Source organism: Meriones unguiculatus, chromosome 12, assembly GCF_030254825.1.
Source record: "Meriones unguiculatus strain TT.TT164.6M chromosome 12, Bangor_MerUng_6.1, whole genome shotgun sequence".
NCBI lineage: Eukaryota > Metazoa > Chordata > Mammalia > Rodentia > Muridae > Meriones > Meriones unguiculatus.
In genome coordinates, this window is record NC_083360.1 from 16,790,163 (window position 1) to 16,811,797 (window position 21,635).

A 21,635-nucleotide genomic window follows, 5' to 3' on the forward strand; every position below is an offset into this window, starting at 1 on the left:
CTAGTTCATTGATAGAGGAGGTCCTCCTTCCCTGCAATCTGACCCTAGCCTATCAGGTCTCATCAGGACTGTCTGGATCCTTTTTCTTTGTGGCTTAGAAAAGCTTCACTCCCCAGGAGAAGGTAATCAAAGAGCAGGCAACCTAGTTGATAAGGGAGACTGTATCATGCCATTTGGGGAAATCAAATATGTAGATTTAGTTGGCAACTTTTGTTATCCTTCTTAACCTGTAGATATTTTAAAAACCCACTCATAATTACTAGAGAAGAAAAATATTGATACTTCTAAATGTGAAATGAGAAAAGGTAAACCCTATATAGTACAGGTCTTTAAAATATCTAAAAGTTAAGAAGAAAAACAAAAGTTACCAACTAAATCTTCATATTTGGTTTTCTCAATTGGAATGATACTTAAAGTAAGTCTATAGAGATTACATCTGTATATTGTGACCAATAATTTATTTTATTTCTTCCTGTAAAAAATAAGCATTTTGTTACTGATTGCATTTACCCATTTAGATTTTTCCTATTTATACTACAACTGTTTGCACATACTACTTTTAGGATGAGAGAATAAAATTATGTTCATTATAAAAATACTATTAAGAATCTACAAGTGCATCAACAAAGGGGCAAGTTAGGGAAGAAACGGGGGTAGAAGCAAGCATGAGGGAAAATCTACACAGGAAATCTCAGCACGGGGAAGGCGGTAGTGGGAGTGCCTGGCTGGAACACTGGGAGGCTTGGTTCGATTCTCCTTACCTGGGATTAGGAAGCCACAGGGCCCTGGCATCCCTAAGAGCAGGGGCACATTCAGATAAAGCAAAAGTAAAACATTTTATTGGTTAGAGACTCAGAAAGTCATTTCCAATTTGTACATGCCTACCTACATTGTCAGGAAAGCGCATTTTTTCTATTGGCCCTAAAGTGGAATTGAGAAGCCCCGTTGTTTAATTGGGAATCACAGGAATTGTCCTACCTTGTTTAAGCAGATGGACCAAGAATATAAACTTTCCCAACCAGCCCTTTGAAGTCTACCCACAGAAAACTACCATTTCTGTGGGGATTAACATAGGGAGTGTTTCAATAGTAGTGTAAATAATTAAAAGCCATACCTTGACATGTAAATTTTTTGGAGGGAGTTGTGAGTAACAATTTATCTGCCATTTCTCCAGGACCAGCGCAGCGGGCAATTCCAGGTTCCTTATATTCCGACTTCACCCAGTCGGATAACCACTGCATGTTACAATCACAGTAAAGAGGGTTGGCTCCAATTGCTCTGGAAAAAGAACATCACAAAAGCACACATACACACACACACAAGTATGGAAGTATTGTTATTTCCTAACAGAACAGATTCACAGTGATGTTCAGTAGAAAATCCCTATGGATTTGTTGATGCCAACAATTTAGAAGAAAATCAGAAAAACTGCAGATACCCACTTTCCTTATTTTTTCGAGGTTGGGACAAATGTTAACAGTTTCTTGGGCTTTACAAGGTCTCTTCACACTCAGAGAGACACTTTTATTTGGGGCAGAAGTGCATCTGAAGGGTTGGTTAGCATTTCCTGCATGCCCCAATTGTTTACTCAGAACTCAGTTACCATGCAAGGCTCTGAGTATTCCAGTAAGGACTCATTCTTGAACCTCAAAGAGCTCCCATTTCTAAGAAGACTGGTATACAGACAAACACTAGTAATGCTCAGGAGAAGTTACATAGCAGAAACATTTACTGAGCTGGCTAACCTCTCCAGGAGGTGCTGTTTGGTGTGGAACTCTATTAACTGGGATAATTAAGTAGGTGGAAAAGGTTAGAGCTGTTGTTCCAGGGAAAAGACCACATAAAGACAAATCAAGCCCATTCTCTAGCACTGATTTGCACCCTGACTGAACTGTCATTTTCTGTTCTTTCATTTTTGAATCCTGGATTTTGCTCCACAAACAGTAATAGTAATGGAAGAGTTATAAGGAAAGCAGCTGGCATTTGTAATATCGTTGCAAACTGAAGGGGCTTGGCTATCCCGTTTCTGTGAATTGTCTTCTTTTATTTCAAATGGTACTATGTGAGGTTAATATTAAAAGTAACTCATTATTATTAATTAATACGTTCTTTAGTGGGATAGAAGAGGTAGGTATGTAACGCAGTTTTTCAAAGCTCAGTTACCTTCTGATTAGGCACCAAGGTGTGCGATTTAATCATAACGTATCACATTCATTTTTAGGGGGCCCTCTAAAACATAGTTGCAAAGTCACAACACCTTATGTTGTATAAATAAATGTATAAATAAATTTAATCAAGCACTACAGTGCAGTAAATGTTTCCTTTGCATCGATGTCAGCCTGAAACAGTTCAAATCCAAGCATGAGCAAAATGGCATTTTTTTTTATTCATTTGTTCTCTATTGACATTTCCCAATGCCCTCCTGAATCAGAGGAGAGAGAAGTCAGTGAGAAGAGCTGTTCATGATCTTCAGAGTGAAAGACAAATATATAACTGAGAAGCAAGGCTGAGAAGGGATAGGACAAAGAAACTTTGAACTGGATCACTCTTGTGGGGAGAGCCACATAATGAACTGTTTGCTCCAGTCAAGCAGGACACATGCTGTGCCGTCTTTTCTGATCCATGACCCTAAATCCATTACGTCCTTTATGAAGCATTCTCTCAAACAACAGCAGCCACACCCCTAAAATGAACATCTTTCATACTGTAGCTCATGAACAGCACATCCGAGGAGTTTACAAAGAGAGGCCTTGATGTAGACCTTTAGTGAGCTAGATGCTGAGGCTCAAAAATGAAATAGGAGACGTCTTGCCTCTTGCAGCCTCTAGTCTAAAGGAATGACTATGAATGAGAGGAAGCCATCTGAAAAATGTATATATATGATGCCAGGGCTTCCACAAGGCAAATTCAGATGAAACACAACTAACTACAGGATATTATTTTGTCAGCGTCTCTCTGAATTTTCCAAATTTCTAATCTTTATTGAAATTTGTGAATTTTTCTGAGGTCATAGTGGCTCAGACATCCAGGCAGAACAAGATAATTGTTACTGGGTGGCCCCAAACTTAGCATCACGCAGGAAGGCTTTCTAGCCTCAGACAGTTTTCTGCTCTTTCTTCTAGCTTTGAGATGTCTTACTATTACATCTAGTAACAGGGTAAGGACGGAATTCAACAGTGTTAACTTCTTGGATCTCAGTATGCATATGTATATATGCATACATATGTGTATGTCTACATAATTTTATACCTCTATTTTTATTGGAAATGTAAATATGGGGGTAGAAGTAGATAATGGAGTACATACAAAGATTAATGTCACAAAGCACTATCAGATTATAAAATATTCAGTGTTGTCAATGTCACTATTACACAGTACCATGTTCAATGCTAGGTAATATTCATGGTATATATAAATCCAGTTTGAGCAAGTCGGTGAATGATTCATGGATAAAGTTGTACATGAGACACAGCTTTGGGAAGCAGAGTCGGGTAATAATCAGAGAGCAATGAGAAAAAAGGACAGTGGGGCTGGGTTTCTGTGTTCATCTCAAAAACACTTTTAGCTGAGCAGAGGCCATCCATCTGATGAAGATTGACAGCCAAATGAATAAATTAAAATTTACTTGTAGGTGGCAAGGTATCCAACGTTAAACTCTGTACATTTTCTTTAATTTGGAGTCAAGCATGACTTTTAGTTACAGCAAAGGAAGCATAGAGGACTATTCAGACTTGTTAGGCGGAGGCATCTGACCCCACCACTACATCAATGAGCCAGGTACTCACAAGTGTGATAAGGCTGAAAGGTCGCTGAAGGCACCTTCGGGCACAACAGAAATATCATTTCCATGTAGAGACCTAAAAGTGAGAAAGAAAGCTCAGAAGAATATCCCTACATGTACAAGGACTTAATTTTTATTAAACACTTAAGTCAGTGGAAGGAGACGATCTATTCCATAAGCTATGTTTAAACAACAGATATCTATTTAAGAAAAAAAAAATTCAGCACAGAGTTCGCATCATCTGCCCAGAATAAATCTCATATTGAAGAGTTAAATGTAAAATAGAATCAACAATTCTTTAAAGATATATACTGTTTATATAATCACAGGCTGAGAAAAACTTTCAATGGTGTAATATATATCTCAGGAACCAGAAAGGAAAGAGTACTAAATATTTACAAAGTAAAATAAATATCTGTTAAAGGGTTGTATGTATGAAACTGAATATCATAATCCTGAAAAGTAAAACATTTAATTCCTTAATTAAAAGATTTAAAACCAATAGTAATTATACAGATGTCAGTGTTCATAATGAAAAGAGTATCTAATAGATTATGGCTAATGAAGCAATCAGCCTTCCTTAGAATACACACTGAAAATGCTTAATAAACATATAAAACTAAAAGGCTACAGCCATTAGAAATACAAGTTAAAATAGAAAACAAATCAGTCTGTTATTGAAATCAAAAGGATTAATAATACTCTAATATGAAAATTTATAAAACTCCTCTGCAAAGGTGATTATAGTAAACTCTAGGTGGAAAATGAAATTAACTAAATGACAAAATATTGTTTGGGAGACAAGTTGACAGGTCTGGAACCATCCTGAAATCATGGAGAAAACTTCATGAGAGGAATCCCTTTTTCATGTTAGAAAATTTGCACCAAAACAAAAATATGGATGGATCATTTTAGTATTATAAGAAATAAGAATTATTTTTCATTACTCTGAATGATAATGAGGATAAGGATAGTTAACAAAATTATTTCCTCCAGTTTAAGGAATATCCTGGACCTTGTCAACAATTGAGAAACCGCTACACATGGAAAAGTAACACATTTAAAACATTTAAAGTGTTAAATGAAAGCAGCTACTACAAGATAAGACCCTACTCATACCTGTTAAGAGTTACTCAACTGTGTGGATACATGTATTAGGAAATAAAAACATATACAAAAAATCTGGAAGCCTGAAAAAAATGCACCACACAAATCCATTTCACAGAAAAAGATTTCAAGTATAATGTGATTTCTAAGGAGATCCAGTTTTCTTATTTCCCATAAATTAATTGGAGCTATGTGAAATGTATGCTTTAGTACTATAGATTATCAATAAGTGACTACCACAGCAACACGTATTACCAAAAAGGAGGTCATGCTGTCTTAATCAAAGTGATTGTACAGTGATAACATATATGACAATTGTCCAATTCCAAATTAACAGTAAACCCTAACACATATATTATGAAATAACCAAGAATAACAAAGTGATCACCACCCAAAAAATACCCCATAACTCAGGTCCCCAAAGAGGTGATTGCTGAATACAGGACGCTTACAGTAACCGAAGAGACTTCAGTCCATCAAAGGTCCGTGGAGGGATACATCTCAGACGGTTGTAACTGAGGATTCTGTAAACAGACACATGCCAGTTCATTTAATTCAGGGATGTAATAATACACAAATGCTATTTTAAAGCAAACCACATTAGAAAACAGTTGTTTGAGCAATTTATGAATTTAATAATTTATATATCATTTACATTGTTCATTTATGTGTTCTAATTCTATTATGGTGAATTTTCTAAATGTAACCTAAACCTATGAACACATGCCTCTGAGATCTCATGCACTGTGTGGAGGTTTGAATGAGAATGGCCCCATGGGCTCATAGGTTTGAGTACTTGGTCGCCAGAGAGTGGCACTGTGTGAAATGAATAGGGGGTGCACTTGTTGGAGGAAGCATGTCCTCGGCTTTTAAGTCTCAAAAAGCCCATAAAGCTTAAAGTCTCTCTCTTGTGGCTGCCTACAGATCCAGGTGTAGAATATCTGCCTGTGTGCCACCATGCTTCCTGCCATTATGACAATGGACTTTTGAAACCAAGAAAGCCCCAATTAAACGCTTTCTTTTTTATGAGTTACAGTCATTATGATGCTTCTTCACAGCAATAGAACACTGACCAAAACACCCTTAAATCTTACTTCAAGGATTTCTAATAACTGTGTCATAATCTTAAAAAAAAAAAACATTTTTGGTGTGTGTCTTAATGTTAAACCCAACATAATGAGTAACTTTTTTATCTTTGTTGTTTATAGAAAATTTGTCTGTTTCTCTAGATGGTATTTATACTCCATAAAGACACAGACTCTCTCTTGTTCACCAAGAACAACCAACTAAATCCTCCCCACTCAAGGAAGAAATATTCAATACCACACTTTACACTCACAAGGTGAGAAGCTGAGTCATATTGCTGAAGCTTTGATTGGAAAGGGTGCTTATTCGGTTGTTACTTAAGTCTCTAAAAGAGAAAAGAGAAGACATGGAGCTTGCTGTTAACAGGAATAACAAAACATTCATTATTAGAGTTAAGAATAAGCCACCTGTCTTTACCTCCCCATTAGCTCTCTGTTCTGTACCGCCATTGACATATTTGTCCACTCATACACATCATCAGATTTGCTTATTAGAACAATCCCTGACTTAGTAATATTCAACTTGTCATCATAAAAACCCCTGTGCTTGGACCCTTGGCTGAGTCATTGACGTGCAGGAGGTTCTCAATAAATATTTAATCAATAAGCAGAGATGCTGAATGTTGTCGTTTATTTCAGAATGCATTTTGTGTTTTTAACCATCATACATATTATGTGGATAAGGTATCACAATTATGTATACATTCATTCATATAAATATTTGTTGACACACATTTTCTCAATATATATAATCATTATAATTAGCCACTACTTTTTCCTAGAGCAAAATATAACACAGAATAATTAAAAGATAAGTAAGAGATAAGGGTCACCTATTCTTGTATTTAAACTCCAAAATATGAGTAAAATAGACACACATCATTATGAGGATGATATGAACATTATAGGAGTTTTATTTTCCACATTTTAGATGTTAAAATGTTATGCCTAGGAGAGATGGCTCAGAGGTTAAGAGTGCTGGCTGCTCTTCCAGAGGCCCTGAGTTCAATTCCCAGCAATGCCACGGTGGCTCATAACCATCTATAATGAGATCTGGTGCCCTCCTTTCGTGGTCAGGCAGAACACTGTATGCAAATAAATAAATAAATTTTTAAAAAAATTCCATGCCTAAATAAAAAAAAAGTTACATATATATTTATATAATGGGTCAGTAGTAATAAACATTTCTGAATCCACAGATTTCATTTTTATTTCATTCTAAGTAGTCACGTGTTCTTTTGTAAATGACCCAAAACTATTACAATTAACTTCTGAAAATCAGAGCTAGTTTACAGCTCATTTAAACAGATCTGTTCTTGATATCATAGAATAACTAAAGTAGAATAAGCTATGGTCAAAGTATTTTTTCCTTAGGTAAGCTATTTTTCATATACATGGCCTCATAATAATTTCCATTTGGATTTCCCATGTTTTATGGAAAATGTAGAGACCAACAGCATTTTGCCTCAGTGCACCTAGAAAAAGTTTACATAGACAATGTAATAACTCTTTCTCTTGAACTTCCTAGAACTCACTACTTACAAAAAAAAATATTCATGAAACTTAACAATCTGCCTCCAAAACTAGAAAATAAAATAGAATGAAACTAATGATGATGTATATACATTAAAATCTCTTATAGTTCCTCAATTTCTCTGTGTGCTATGAAGTGTTATCAGTCACCAACAAGGCTACTCTAAAGTTTGAAATTATATGTAACAGGATTATATCTGTTTTTAAAATGATGTGTGAAATTAGATCAATTTGTTTATAGATTTAAATGTCTCATGCTTTTATGTCTTACATTCAAATTATCATCACAAAATCTTTTCGTTTACTCAAAGAAAATTATTTTACAAAAGGAGAAATCTAAGCTAAATAAAGAATCAATGTTTTGAAATTTATATTCATTATGTCAGGATCTTTGTATAGCTTAATTATATACAGGACAAATCTGCGTGCTTGCATAAAATGAACTATAGTATTTAAAGCTCCTAATTACTTTAACAAGTCTTATAAAAGAAAGTCAAGTAAAACGTATATTTTCAGCAAAGTTGTGACGGTATTTTGTTTGTCATATAAAATAAAATATTTTTCCACTATATTTATGACTTCTAACAAGTAGCCACTTTTTGTATGAATAAAGCACCCAGTTTTTCTCTTTGAATACTTTAAAAAAATACTTAGCCATTATTGTACCATTGCTTCTTTAGCTAGAGGAGCTTTTGCTAAGACTCTGCATCTCCTGATTGATATTCAATAGAGATGCAGCGAGTGATCCTGAACCACAGTGATTTAGCAGAGGAACAAGTCTCTGTACGTGATTTACGTGAAGCGAAAGGCTCTCTAAAACTTCTACCTCTTGCCATCCCCATTTTAATGAAATAAAGTAAGTTAAATATGGGAAAACATTCTACTCACATAAGTGTTAAATGTTTGTAGTTGGAGAGTTCCTTGGGGACCAGTGTAAACTGATTCCCATCCAGATACCTAAAAACAAAGACATGACAAGGTTGCTCACAAAGAAACAGTGAGAGTCACAGAGCACATGAACAACGGGTACTTTGAACAGAGAAGAGGAGCAACTTGGCAGTTTTCTCTTTAAGATCATATTCCAAGCTGGGATCGTTATTCAAGACAAGTTAAGGGCAAAATGCACAGTAGTTCAATCTAGTAGAACTCTTTGTGGCTTCTTAGGCTAATGAGTAAAACTAAGGACAGGATGGTGTGGTCAGGTTTTTTTTGTTTTTTTTTTTTTTTTTTTTTTTTTTTTTTTTTGTGGTTTTGCCAAGAAAGTACACCAAGTGTCTAGCTATTTTTCTATAACCAAGAAGGTCCATGCAAAGATTTATATTTTTAAGCAGTCTCCAGTTTACTTGTATTTATGTAAAGACAGTACCATGCAATTGAAGAATTTTTAACCAACCCTCGTTATTGCGTTTGACTAATTTCTTCATTGTCTGTGTATAATCAACACATTTGCTAAATAATAGTGGGCAGTTTTAAGGAGCTATTTGAGTGCAACTAGCTCTAACTTTAAGGTAGATTTGTGTCATATATCTGCTTTGTAATAGTGGTCTCAAGAGCTTTCATGGAGTAATATTTAAAAATTCAAGTAGACAAAATAAAGTAGTACATGCACGAAAAAGCATTTCCAAATAAAAGTATATTTTTTTGGTCTATCTTCTTAGGGTCAGAACATAGGCAAGTCACAAAAAATAGCTTATTGATGAGGCACAGAAATAAATGGATGTTGGGAGTTAGATCCATGATGTCACAAAAAAGAAAAAGAAAAAAAAAAATCCTTCTCTTTGCAAAGCTCTCTTGTCCTAGACAATAGATAGTACAAGGATCTCTAGAACCTTGAGTCATCTGGCCAGATGTTCAGCTGAAACCAGCTGTGATACACTGAAGATGTGGCTTTATTTCTGTTCCAGTGCTGTGGTCAGTTTTGAGATCTCAGGTTGAGGTTAGAATTCTAATGTTTATAGGAAAAGTCGATAAGTTGTCTGAGATAAAAAAAAAATCAAAACGTAAGCAGATCTATAAAATACACAGGCTGCAAATATATGTGTTTGATACGGGATTATATATTGCAATATGACTTCTGATGAGGGCTTGTATTTATTTCTTTTGCTTCCTTTCTCTATTTCTTCTAGCTATGTTTTTCTTGGTACCACTAGAGGGAAGCAGCGTTCCATGAACTTCAACACTTTCTTTAGCTGAGAAAATGTTGCAGCAGGACAAAAAGACCCAGAACACTCTGCATGTCTACTCGGCAAAGAGTAGAAGGGGAAGGTATACGGAACTGATTAAAACTAATGGAGTCCATTTGTTCAACTTGTCCACCAATACATTGTATTTTGCCAATTTCTTTAATAATTTAATGTAGTACACATATGCACATTAAAAAAACATTTTCTAATATATGAATATATATGACTGGCAAGAAAGCTCCTGCTGACTTGGTAAGATTCTGAGAATAATCTCTCTGGGAGGTAAAAGTTGAATTTCGAGGGATGAGTTCGTATTCTGATTTGTATAGAACAAGCTTTTATTTATAAAATGAAAGTAAAAGTATTTTAAAATGAGCTTTCTGTGATGTGGACTGAAGGCTCAATTTAAGAGAAGAAATGCAAACATGGTATAGATAGAGTGAATCAAGAAATGGAGTTTAATACAGAAATTAAAATTTTTCTTAGATGAGGGAAGACAAAGGCCACTTAAAATGGAAGAGAGTATTTAGCATCAAAGATGATGGGAATGCTATGTTCCTCAGTGGGATATTTATAGAATTTCATTTTGCATATAGAATACAGGCTTATAAGGAGTGGCAAAGGGTTATAGGTCCATATGATCATCTGGAAAAAAATATTAAAGCAACAGTTGTTTAATGACACACAGAAAACACAGTGTTTATAGTCACTTAACTCTAGCGTTTGGTAACAAGAGAAAGAGAAAAAAAACCTTAACAGTATTTTAGTTCTAAAATAGAACTAAGAAACACATTCTTCTTGTGCAAAGATTGTGTCTTCTCTAAGTGTTTTATTTAGGACCAAAAATAGGATCCATGAACTAAATATGACTTGAAAAATGAGACCCTTGAAAACTAAAGAAACATGTTCTTCATGTGATCTTAGCCCAAAGCCTAAGGGTCAATAAGTAACATATTCTTGAACCTCAATTGCTTATGTTGCACACTACATAAATAAGTACAGACTAAATGAATCGCTTTGATTCGGATAAAATATTTTCCCATCACATTACAATTTAGATATAAAGGAAAGGAATGGAATGAATGAGACATAAATGCATCCTAATTCATGCATATGGTGTTCTTTCCATTCCAAATATGTCGTGGGAATGCAGCCATCGGACTTTGAATTGAAGGACTGACTTCTGAAGATCTATTTATGCAGATATTGGCTATGAAATTTGTATTTAAATATCAGCTATTCAAGTATCAAAATAATTGGGCGCATGTCCTTTTGCATCTAAAGGACACTGACGTAAGTGTAAGTCTGAAGAGACAATGTCCTCTTTAAAAGGCAAGGAATCTGCCAGTTTCTTCTAATTCCCAGATAATTATTATCCTAAATGGTTAAATATTATCCCAGAAGTCATAGGAACAGAGAAAAATTAACTATGTAGAGAACATTAGACATTGAAAATAAATTAACTATGCAACATTTCCCAAACTGTATTTGATGGAACATTAGTTTTATAAAATGCTCCATAAAAATAAAATAAGGGGTGAGAGAAGCAATAAGTTCAGGATAAGTATAAAATGTTTGACTGTCCTTATTGGAGCATAACAGGGAGGGGACAACAAAGGCTTGAGGAGTTCTATTTTGATAAAAGGAAAATGTATCCAACCAATAATCCCCAAGGTCTCTCAAGTGCCTTTTGTTATTGTTTTATATTTTACTTTATATAAATTAACCAGGAATAGATTGTGACCTGTAAAAGAGATCCTAAAAATTCTTTTTGTTAGCTCTTTATCCCCTTGATGTATAAAACATTAGTTTCCTAGGAAAGGGAAAAACAAGTAAGGCAGTTTGTTTTACAATTCAGCTTGACACAATTAAGAATCACCTGGGGTAGAATCTTAACGTAAGACTGTCTGGACCAGGTTTGTTTTAGTTACATTCTTTTTTGTGGAACGGCCAAGCCCACTGTGTGCGGTATCATTTTGTTCCTAGACCTTATGAACAGAAATGAACTTGCATACATTAATTTTCTTTCTACTCCTTGCTGTTGGCATGCTAGCTGCTTTGAGTTCCTAGCTTGATTTTCTTGTAATGGTGGACTTAGAACTGTAACAATAAATCTTTTCTCCTTGTAATGTTAATTTTGTCACAGCATTTGCTCACAGGAACAGAGAAAAAAACAAGGACAGCAAACTGTACTTACAGCTCTGTGACATCTCTTGGAATACCTTTAGGCAAGACCTTCAAGCCCTTGTTACTACATCGTACTACTGTATCCAAGCAAGTACATTCCGAAGGACAACGAGAGAGTGGGGAACAACTATTGTCATCATTGCCTAGATTGCCACAGGAAATACAGAAAAATACAGAGTTACATTTTTGAAAGGACTAAATGGAGTTTATATGTTTAGATACATTTTACAAACACTTTTTTTTGCCAGGTCACAGAAGAAGACACTGCAACCAGTCCTGATAAGACCTGATAGGCTAGGGTAAAATAGAAAGGGAGAAGGACCTCCCCTATCAGTGGACTAGGGGAGGGGCATGGGAGGAGAAGACCAAGGGATGGTGGGACTGGGAGGAGAAAAGGGAGGGAACCAGAGCTGGGATAAATATTGAATAAATTGTAATAAATGATAATAAAAAGAAATTATTATTACTTTTAAATTTTTTTTAATTTTATTTTTCTCATTAGTTACATTTTGTTAATTCTGTATCCCAGCTGTATCTCTCATTCCCTCCCCAATCCCACCCTCCCTCCCTCATCTCCTCCCTGCCCCTTTCCAAGTCTACTGATAGGGGAGGACCTCCTCCCCTTTCATATGACTCCGTTTTGTCAGGTATTTTCAGGACTGGCTGCAAAGTCCTCCTCTGTGGCCTAACAGTACTGCTCCTCCCTTGGGAGGTGGGGAGGTCAAAGAGCCAGTCATTGAGTTCCTGTTAGAAATAGTCCTTATTCCCCTTACTAAGGGAAACCAATTGATTGAAGAGCTATCACGAGTCACATCCGAGCAGAGGTTCTAGGTTTTATCCTCTCATGGTCTTTGGTTGAGTGTCCATCTCAGAAAAGACCCTGTGCCCAGATATGTTTGGTCCTTGTGGAGCTCCTATCCTTTCCACATCAAACTCCCCTTCTTTCATATGATTCCCTGCACTCTGCTGAAGGTTTGGTTATGAGTCTTAGTATCTACTTTGGAACACTGCTAAGTAGAGTCTTTCGGATGCTTTCTGCGGTAGACTCCTGTCATATGTTCAATGCATATCCCATTTGTCTTTCTAAATGAGGCTTGATCCTCATACCCCGTGTCTGCTTTCTTGATTATCTTATTTAGGTGTATAGACTTCATTACATTTATCATATCTTTTAGGTCTATATAAGCGAGTATATTCCATGTTTGTCTTTCTCCTTCTGGGATACTTCACTCAGAATGATCTTTTCTAGATCCCACCATTTGCCTGCAAATTTCATGATTTCCTCTTTTTTGATTGCTGAGTAGTCTTGAGCTATTATTTTTACATTTATATATAAAGCACTAAGTAAGACTGACACTATATATGCACTAATTTTGAATTCTTTATGGCAGAATTTCACAAAATTGCTCACAATTTTGTACAACCAACTTAATTTTAATCTTAATAATTCATTACTTGCTTAGGCATTTATATAGTTTTTCAGTCAGGATATCCAAAAAATAAACTGGATTAAGGAGATATTATGAAGAGATGGCCATAAAGGGGCAGTTGACCTTAAAATTTTTAGAAGAATTGCATCAATATTTCATGTTAAAAATGTATAATTCAATTTATCTTCTGTTCACTCATAGGACTATAGTGAGAATGAAAAGCAGTGGCAGAGAGCAATAGAAAGGGGAAACTGTGGCTTGTTGGTTTGACTAGAACTTCTATGTTATAATTTTTGTTGTTGTTTGTTTTTCTTATTTGAACATAGTAGCTTCTAAAAGACACAGAGAAAAATAAAGTTAAAATTAAGCACTATGAGTAAAATTCACAAGATGGGGGCTTGGAAGTGTTCCTGGACATTTATATAGAAGCATGGAGTAAACTTGAGTGTGAAAGGGCAACCTCAGAAAAACGAGAGCCTTGCTGACAGGCAAGAGAGGACCAAGCAAAGAACACTGCACAGTTCTAAGATGTGAATTGGGCCATGGCCTGAGAGCTGCTTTCAAAAACATTTCTTCCAGACCATAAGCGCTGCTTGTAACCCTGTCCTCTGTCCTAAAGGGAGCACACTCCCCGTATAACAGAGCATCAGATTGTTCCTGTGAATAAATGTCTAATGACCCGTGATTTATTACGCATTTCTTACCATCGTCACAGGTGAAGTCCTGAATGGCTACATCCTGGATTGGGATTTCTTTGAGGAAGTAGGGCTTTTGGCAACGAGGATTTCCTGTTACAATTCTTTTCTTTCTGAGCCATTCTCCCAGCCACGCCAGGTGACAGTTACAGTTGAAAGGATTGGCCAAAAGGTTTCTAAGGAGCATATGCAAACAATGCATAGTTCAATTCAGGGTTCATTTTCTTATTTTTCTTACTCCTAGGTGACCGCTTCTCTACACTATTTAAGCTACAGTGATTTTTTTCACTAGTTTTTGTATTCATTTCTCTATATGCAAAAATCATATACAAAATATGTCATGCATATCTTTTTCTAAATTTGTATATCTGGAACTAAAAAAATGCATTCTCATAAAAGAATTATTTCAAAAGACAGTAAAGACAGCAATTTAGATTTTATTCAGCAGATTCTGATAGATACTTTACTTACAAATAATTTAAACATGTCAGAATTTTAACTTATTGTCAAACTCTGCTGCGCTGATAAAGCAGTAATTTAATATAAAGATGAAGGCTGATTACCTTATATTATTGAGTTTAACCTGACAACAGCTATTCCCTTAATTTGTTATCTCAAGATTTCCATCTTTTGTTTGCTCCAGAGAATAGCTTTGCTATCTAAACTGACAGCTGAGTTGATTAAATGCCAGTTTTAAAAATGAATTTACTTCTACAAATCTCAATACTTTTGGCATCTCATACTTAAGCACACGGCTATCAACAATTCCATTATTTATAAACATGCCACCTTTAATATGCACAAATTAGTCACTCCATGTAAAATGTCACACTTCATATGGAAAAGGGATTAAGTACGTTACTGACGGATGGATGCTTAGTTTACTTTCTCTCTCTCTCTCTCTCTTTACCTTCAGTGACTTGAGCAGAGTCAAACATGCTTTAGGAACTGTTCTAACTGTCTTTAATCCTCATTCTGCTGAGGGAGGTTAGCATAGTTAGAAATTGCTGTGACAGGGAAATCAATAGTTATTAGAGATGTAATAGCAAACACCATGGTCACAACCTGACCCACAAAAGTCCGAAAACGCAGTGTTCAAAGTTTATTTTTAAGTGTTTTCAGAGTTCCAATCCCAGACCTGGAAGGATCCTCAAGCTTCTAGTTGTCTACATAAAATATTCTCTTGGATAGGCTCCACTCATTCCTTCCATATTTTGCAAAGTCATAGTAAATGGCCTCTGGCGAATAGCTTTTACTGTTGGTCTATTCATCTTTATCAATCTCTTGTCACCATGATGATTCTTTTAGAGTGTGGTTGGTTGGTAATAATTCTATCAATTCTGTTTTTATGATACTTGTGTTTAAAATATTCATTGTTTAGAATGAATAGTTAGAGAGAAATCTGGGACATTTGCTTGTTCAAGTTCAAATAAAATTTATAATTCTAAATTTATAAAATATTTATAAAATAAAAATTCTAGTTATAAAATAATTAGCTGAAAAATAATACATATATAAAATTTTATGTAGTAAGAGTTGTAATAATTTTAGAAAAAATAAAGCAAGGTCAATGTAAGCTTGTCCTTTTTCTTTAATGCTTATATATGTGGCCATGTTTTTATTTACAACATTATTATTTAAGCTCAGAAGTATAATACAAAAGTGCAAGTCATGGATAAAGGCAGCAGTTCTCAATTTGTAGGTTGTGGCCCCTTTGGGAGTTCAAACTACCTTTTAGAGGGGTCTCCTAAGACCATAAGAAGACAGATATCTACATTATGATTCATAACAGTAGCAAAATTACAGTTATGAAGCAGTAATGAAAATAATTTTATGCTTGGGGGTCACTACATCTTGAGGAACTGTATTACATAGTCACAGCATTAGGAAGCTGGAAAACCACTGGATGAAGGTAATACTTTTCTACTTACAGGGTAGATAAGGAATGGAGAGTATCAAATGCCCCTGGTGCAACTGTAGTAATTTGATTGTCGTATAAAGAAAGCAGACGCACAGAGCCAAGGCCTATGAAACTGTCGTTCCCAACACAGCTTATTCGATTACTTCTTAGCATCCTGAGGGAAGGAAAAAGATATTGTTATGGAGATAAAACATCAAACATTCAATTTCGCCTCTTGAGAATCAAAAGCATCCCCTTTAGCAAATATATAGCATTTATTGCTATTTTGAATGTCTTTTTCTCCTAGGGATGATGACATTCTAGAGATGATCCTGCAAGAACAGCATGCCTAGAATCATCAGGGCCTACACTAAGCCACAGAAAGCATGATGAGTCTGTGTGGATTTGCAGTCTCATGATGACAGTAATACGCTTTCGTTTGATGATATAATTATGTTCACCTGATCACATAAGGTTCTAAGTCACCTACTCTGAGTCCCCGGAGCCCAGTGATTTGTGTATTCAGAATAGTATGACATTTGAGATAGAAGAAAAGGAGGGAGGCAGAATAAATAGGCACTGCAGATGGAGAGCTGAGGGCATCTCAGGGACTCGGTGACTCACTGACAAGAGCAAAGGGAGCCAAGCGTGACTTAGCATCCACCGAGCTTGTATCAGATTGTTTTGTTTATAAAAATCTATTCAGTTTCAAGTTCAGAACTCCCAAAAGGAATAAATGTAATATTCAACAAAGGTTAAATAGGTTGGCCTTGAATAAACTCCAGTTTTTGACATTGTCATTAACAGGATTAACACTTGTGTCATTTCCTCACTGATGCTAAAGCACTGGGCTTGTTCTCCAGTTCCTTCCTTTTTCAGCTGTTTATTTGGAGGTTCTCAAGAAGGAAGAAAACCTCATATACAAATCTGTAGTTGCATTACATACTATTCAATACTCATGAAAAATTAATATGTTGATCTTTCTACATTCAGAGTAATCACTCCACCCAGAAGAAAGAGACAAATATAAAAAGAGAAACAACGTGCTCGCTATTTTTATGTCAGTTTGACACAAGCCATAGTCATTTGGAAAAAGAAAACGTCATTGAGAAAATGTCCCTACAATATTAGTCTGTGGACAAGCCTGTGAGGCATTTCCTTGATTGGTGAGTGATGTAGGAGGACCCTGCTTTCTGTAGGCATGTGCCACCAATGGGTTGATGGACTGAACACGTCATGGAGAGCAAACCAAGTAATCAACATTCTCTCATGGCCTTCGTATCTGTTCCTGCCTCCAGATATCTGCTTTCAGCTCGTGCCCACACATCCCTTTAATGATGAACCATGATGTAAAAATATATATGATGAAATAAACATTTTCCTCCTTGAGTTTCTTTTGATAATGGCAGTTTATCCCAGCAATAGAAACCCTAACTAAGGCAGATGATGAAAAGGTTGTTGCTTTAAAATTATGTTTGGTAATAAACAAAAAAAAATTCTCTTTTTGCTAAGCAATAGACAAGAAGAAAGATGATGTCTTCTTATCCAGGCATCACTGGGTAGTCAGAAACAAATGAACAAGAGCACAGTGTCCTTATCAGCAATTTCCTTTGCCATGCATAACGGAGATCTGTGGTCTTTATCTTATTGGAGTTACGGGACCCTGGGGAGAGCTGAAGAGAAAGAACACCTCTCTTACTTAAAAAAAAAAATCCATTATCCCATGCAAACAGCAAGCTTTGCCTGATGTCTCAGCACATTTTATAACTTGCTGAGATATACACATGTGTTACTAGCTATCCTACCAGTGCTGAGGAGTTAAGAGGATCAAGGGAAAGTTTAAAGTAGTTTCAAATGCGTAGGACACCAGACCTCAGAGATGGTATGGAAGAAAAGAGCGATCTAGACGCATCTCCTATAACAGTTGGACAACCCACTTAAGACTCTCAGCTGTTCCACTCGGGACAACTGTATCAACTAGACAGCTTGTGGAGCTTGTGGGTGCTTTCTTCATGAATTACAGAACAAATGGCAGGAAATGATCAGTAGACATAAAATGGACAAAGCTGATTTCAGAAAACTATCAGGCAGTATCCTTTGATTTGTATCTAGTCAAAATAAATACTTTGATATGCTGTTCAGGGTGGTACTGTGGACTGAACTGCAACTTCCCTAATTCCCACATTGAAGCTCTTCTCACCAAACATGACAGCCTTTGGAGAGAGACGTTACAGTTTTATAAACTTATATAAAAAGAGAAAAAAACCCTGGAGGTCTCACACATCTCATTCACCCTTCCATTCTCTACATGAAAATACAGACTGAAGGTCACATGCATTTACAGCAAGAAACTATCCAGAAAGGAAGCCTGTAACCTAGGTGGATGGGCTGAAACACAAACTCAATTTCATGGTGAACATCTATGGCTAGAGTCATGAGAAATGCATGTATAGTAAGTATTCAGTGTGTGGCATCTTGTTGTGGCAGCATAGATAGGCTGATATGGGTGAAGTTCTAGTGTGCCCCTATCTTCTCCATGGTACTGCTGTGCGAAAGCATCTAAGCCAATGAACAGACACCCAGCTTCTGCGTAAGAGGAAAGTGTCGTCCTTTGTGGAGTAACCTGAGACAGCCTAGGGAAGTGCAGATGCAGGCCCTACAGCATTGTTGTTATTGTTGTTGTTATTGTTCAAACTCCCAGGGTATCTCCCACAATCATGCACAGCAACCGTTGCCATACCGTTTCAGAGTGACTCAAAACTAGTCCCTGAAAGGGGTAGAGACCGACATTCTGGCCTTGCTAGATTGTTGGGTTCCAGGCTGGTTGTGCAGTATTAAAGCATAAAGCATACATCTATTCTCAAGTGCAGCCGGGTTTTTGCTTTTGTTCCTGTTATTTTTTTTTTTTTTGTCAGATCTAAATTTGGTATGCCATTAGCACATCCTGCTAACTAAAGAAATATCTTTCTCTTCCCCTCTTAAAGAACAGGGACCTCCCACATCCCCATTAAATACAGCTCTCAAGATAAGGCGAGATACCATTGCTTGAACCCGTGTTTATTTTATTGCCAATGGCTGCTTCTTGGTTCAAATAGATTCTTTTATGTGCTCCTACAACAGCTTTAGGATTTGTTTTTTCTCTCTTCTTGTTTATGAGCCACTACTGTTGGAGAACATGTATTAAGATTCACTGAGATAATTCAAATAATACTAAGTGTTGCTTTTACTATTTGATCTAAGTTTCACCTTCTCTATCTAGACAACATTTGGAACTTATTCCTACCAAACTCCCTATCACTAACCAAAGAGAGAAAGCCCTTAACATGCTTGCTTAGTAGTAGATAATGAAGGATTGATCACAGTCACTGCTTTTCTTCTGCTGAAGCACTATAGGGACAAATAAATGTTGCAGCTGGGTGAACACAGTTATTCTTTTTAAATGGTTATGTCTCCAATTGTGAGTCACTAGTCTAGGAGGAGAGGAAAAATCACCTATCTCCCCAGATGATAATGAGCAATGAAGTCTAACCCACTTTAATGGCAGTCAGGAATACTTACAGTGTTTTGAGGCTTTCCAATCCTTTGAACATCTTATGCTGAACATTTTCCAAACGGTTGCTGGTGAAAAGAATCTCATTCACACCAGATGCACCTTCAAATGCTCCCTCCTCGATATCAGTGATCTTATTGTTGCTAAAGTTGCTAGATAAACAGTGTCAAAACACAGATCATAAATGACTGCTCACTAACATAAGGCACTCCCAAGCTATATCTGGTCATTTTTAATAACCAGCATAAACACACACGTCTTCCACAACTTCCAAGATGGTCACTACCAGTGTTGGTGAAACTTGGACAGGACATTTCCCTAATATATGAACAGATATACAGGAACATCAAGAAAGAGTAGCATGAAAGAGAAATACTAGCCAAATTCTGGTCAAAATAAATGAAAATGATAACCTGGAGTCTAAAATTGTCAGGGTCAATTATTTGGTTATATAAAGCTTTTTATTTGGCCCTAAAGGTTGGTCTGGCTGGCCAACAGGCCTCAGGCATCCACTTGGCATTATCTCCCCAGCGCTGGGATAACTGGCCACCATATTTGGACTTTCTTATCTGAGATCCAAACCTGGATCTTTGGGCTTATAAGACCAACACTTTACCAGTTGACCTATGTCATTGTTTTGTTTTGTGATTTTTTTTTTGTGCTTTTAAAGCACTGCTCATAGTAACTGCTCACTAAACATCTGTTGAATTCCACATCTGATTAATAAAAAGGCTGTGTAGTTAGTGGCATAACCAAAAACAATTAAGATACCAAGAGATTTTCTCAAGGCAGCCTACTTGGGAGGAGAAGGAAACAGGTAAAGGTTTGGTCTGCTCTGCTAAAAAACAGTGTCATCGGCTGTGGCAGATATGTATGTGGGATTGAGGGTGACATGTGCTATGGGAAGATGTCCCTGCTTCTTCCTCATGTAAGCAAACTGTTCAGGATCCTCGCACACTTGGCGTTGATCCTGCCTCTCCCTTTCCTCTTCTCAAGGACATGGAATTCTGATGGAATGTTGTTGAAAATGCTGAGTTTACGAACTTCCTCTGAAATATGAGCTGTGGACATGAAGTAACACAGATGATCAGTCCAGCCAGTTTACTAATCATTAATTTTGACTATCTCATAATGAAAGCTTAATGAAGCAAAAGTCAAGCAGTTGACGTGAATGTGCTGAAAGAAAAATAGCACCACAGTTTGGGGAATAGTAAAGGAAGTTACGAAACATCACTGAACTCATTTTAATGTGTTTAGATTGCTGAATTCCTGCTGCAGACGCATTATAGACCAGCTGTTTGCTTTAGAGGAAGATGCAAAGGGTTGGCTTGGCATTGTACAAACACATGGAAAAGTACCTCTTTATCAGTACCCTGATTCATGCCCCATGTAATCATTACTTGGAAATTTCTCTTGATTTTTTTTTATATTTTCCTTTTTCAAAGGAGACTTGGATAAAATGGAAAGAGATATAAAATTTACAAGAATTTTTACGTGTGAATTACATACTGCAAAAAGCCAATATATAGGTAACAAATGACTTACATTTTACGTAACTGAGGAAGTTTCTTAAATATTCCGGTGGCTTCTAACACTGTGAATTCATTGTTATTAAGACGCCTGGGGAAATAAAACAAACAAAAATTGAAAGTTTCCTTATAGGTAGGAAAAGGTTAACTTGTATTTGTTACACTGAGTTATAACATTATTTAATGATAACTTTAAAATATAGCACAAGTATAACACAGAACTCACTAAAATACTTACCTTGTATCATTTCATTGAACATTTAAAAGATCAAAAATTCTTAAATCTATATAAATATTAAGAAAAGTAAAGAACAATCAAAGCAAGCTCATATAAAGGAATCTCCATAACAAAGTTTCTAAACCTTTTATTTTCACTATTGTCAACCTAGTACATTTTTACCCCATAAGTAATGCTTCACATCATTGTCATTCACAAATCAGTTTATACACAATACAAATTCTAATGCATCTAAAGTATAGAATTTTAGTATATTTGTAAAATTGAGAGCCAGGCGAAATGAGTTATGCATGCAGGCTCAGTACTCAGGAGGCAAAGACGGAGGACCACAGACAATCTGAAGTCAGGGTGGTCTGCCTGGTGCTTCAAGAAATCAGAGCACTCTAAGAAACTCCGTCTCAAGAAAGAACATAAACA

General features: G+C 36.1%; 1 protein-coding gene across 4 annotated transcripts in view; it reads right to left on the reverse strand.

Moving 5' to 3' along the window:
- Slit2 (slit guidance ligand 2) overlaps positions 1-21,635 on the reverse strand; it is a 350,512-nt gene that overhangs the window by 60,568 nt on the left and 268,309 nt on the right. For all 4 annotated transcript variants that reach the window (XM_060365344.1, XM_060365345.1, XM_060365343.1 and 1 more), the window contains 10 exons: positions 20,997-21,071; positions 19,460-19,603; positions 15,933-16,076; positions 14,011-14,177; positions 11,887-12,019; positions 8,395-8,463; positions 6,228-6,299; positions 5,341-5,412; positions 3,786-3,857; positions 1,115-1,278 (listed from right to left, as the gene is read on the reverse strand). In XM_060365344.1, coding sequence (XP_060221327.1) covers positions 1,115-1,278; positions 3,786-3,857; positions 5,341-5,412; positions 6,228-6,299; positions 8,395-8,463; positions 11,887-12,019; positions 14,011-14,177; positions 15,933-16,076; positions 19,460-19,603; positions 20,997-21,071 — 1,112 coding nt within the window. The remainder of the gene's footprint in view (positions 1-1,114; positions 1,279-3,785; positions 3,858-5,340; positions 5,413-6,227; positions 6,300-8,394; positions 8,464-11,886; positions 12,020-14,010; positions 14,178-15,932; positions 16,077-19,459; positions 19,604-20,996; positions 21,072-21,635) is intronic.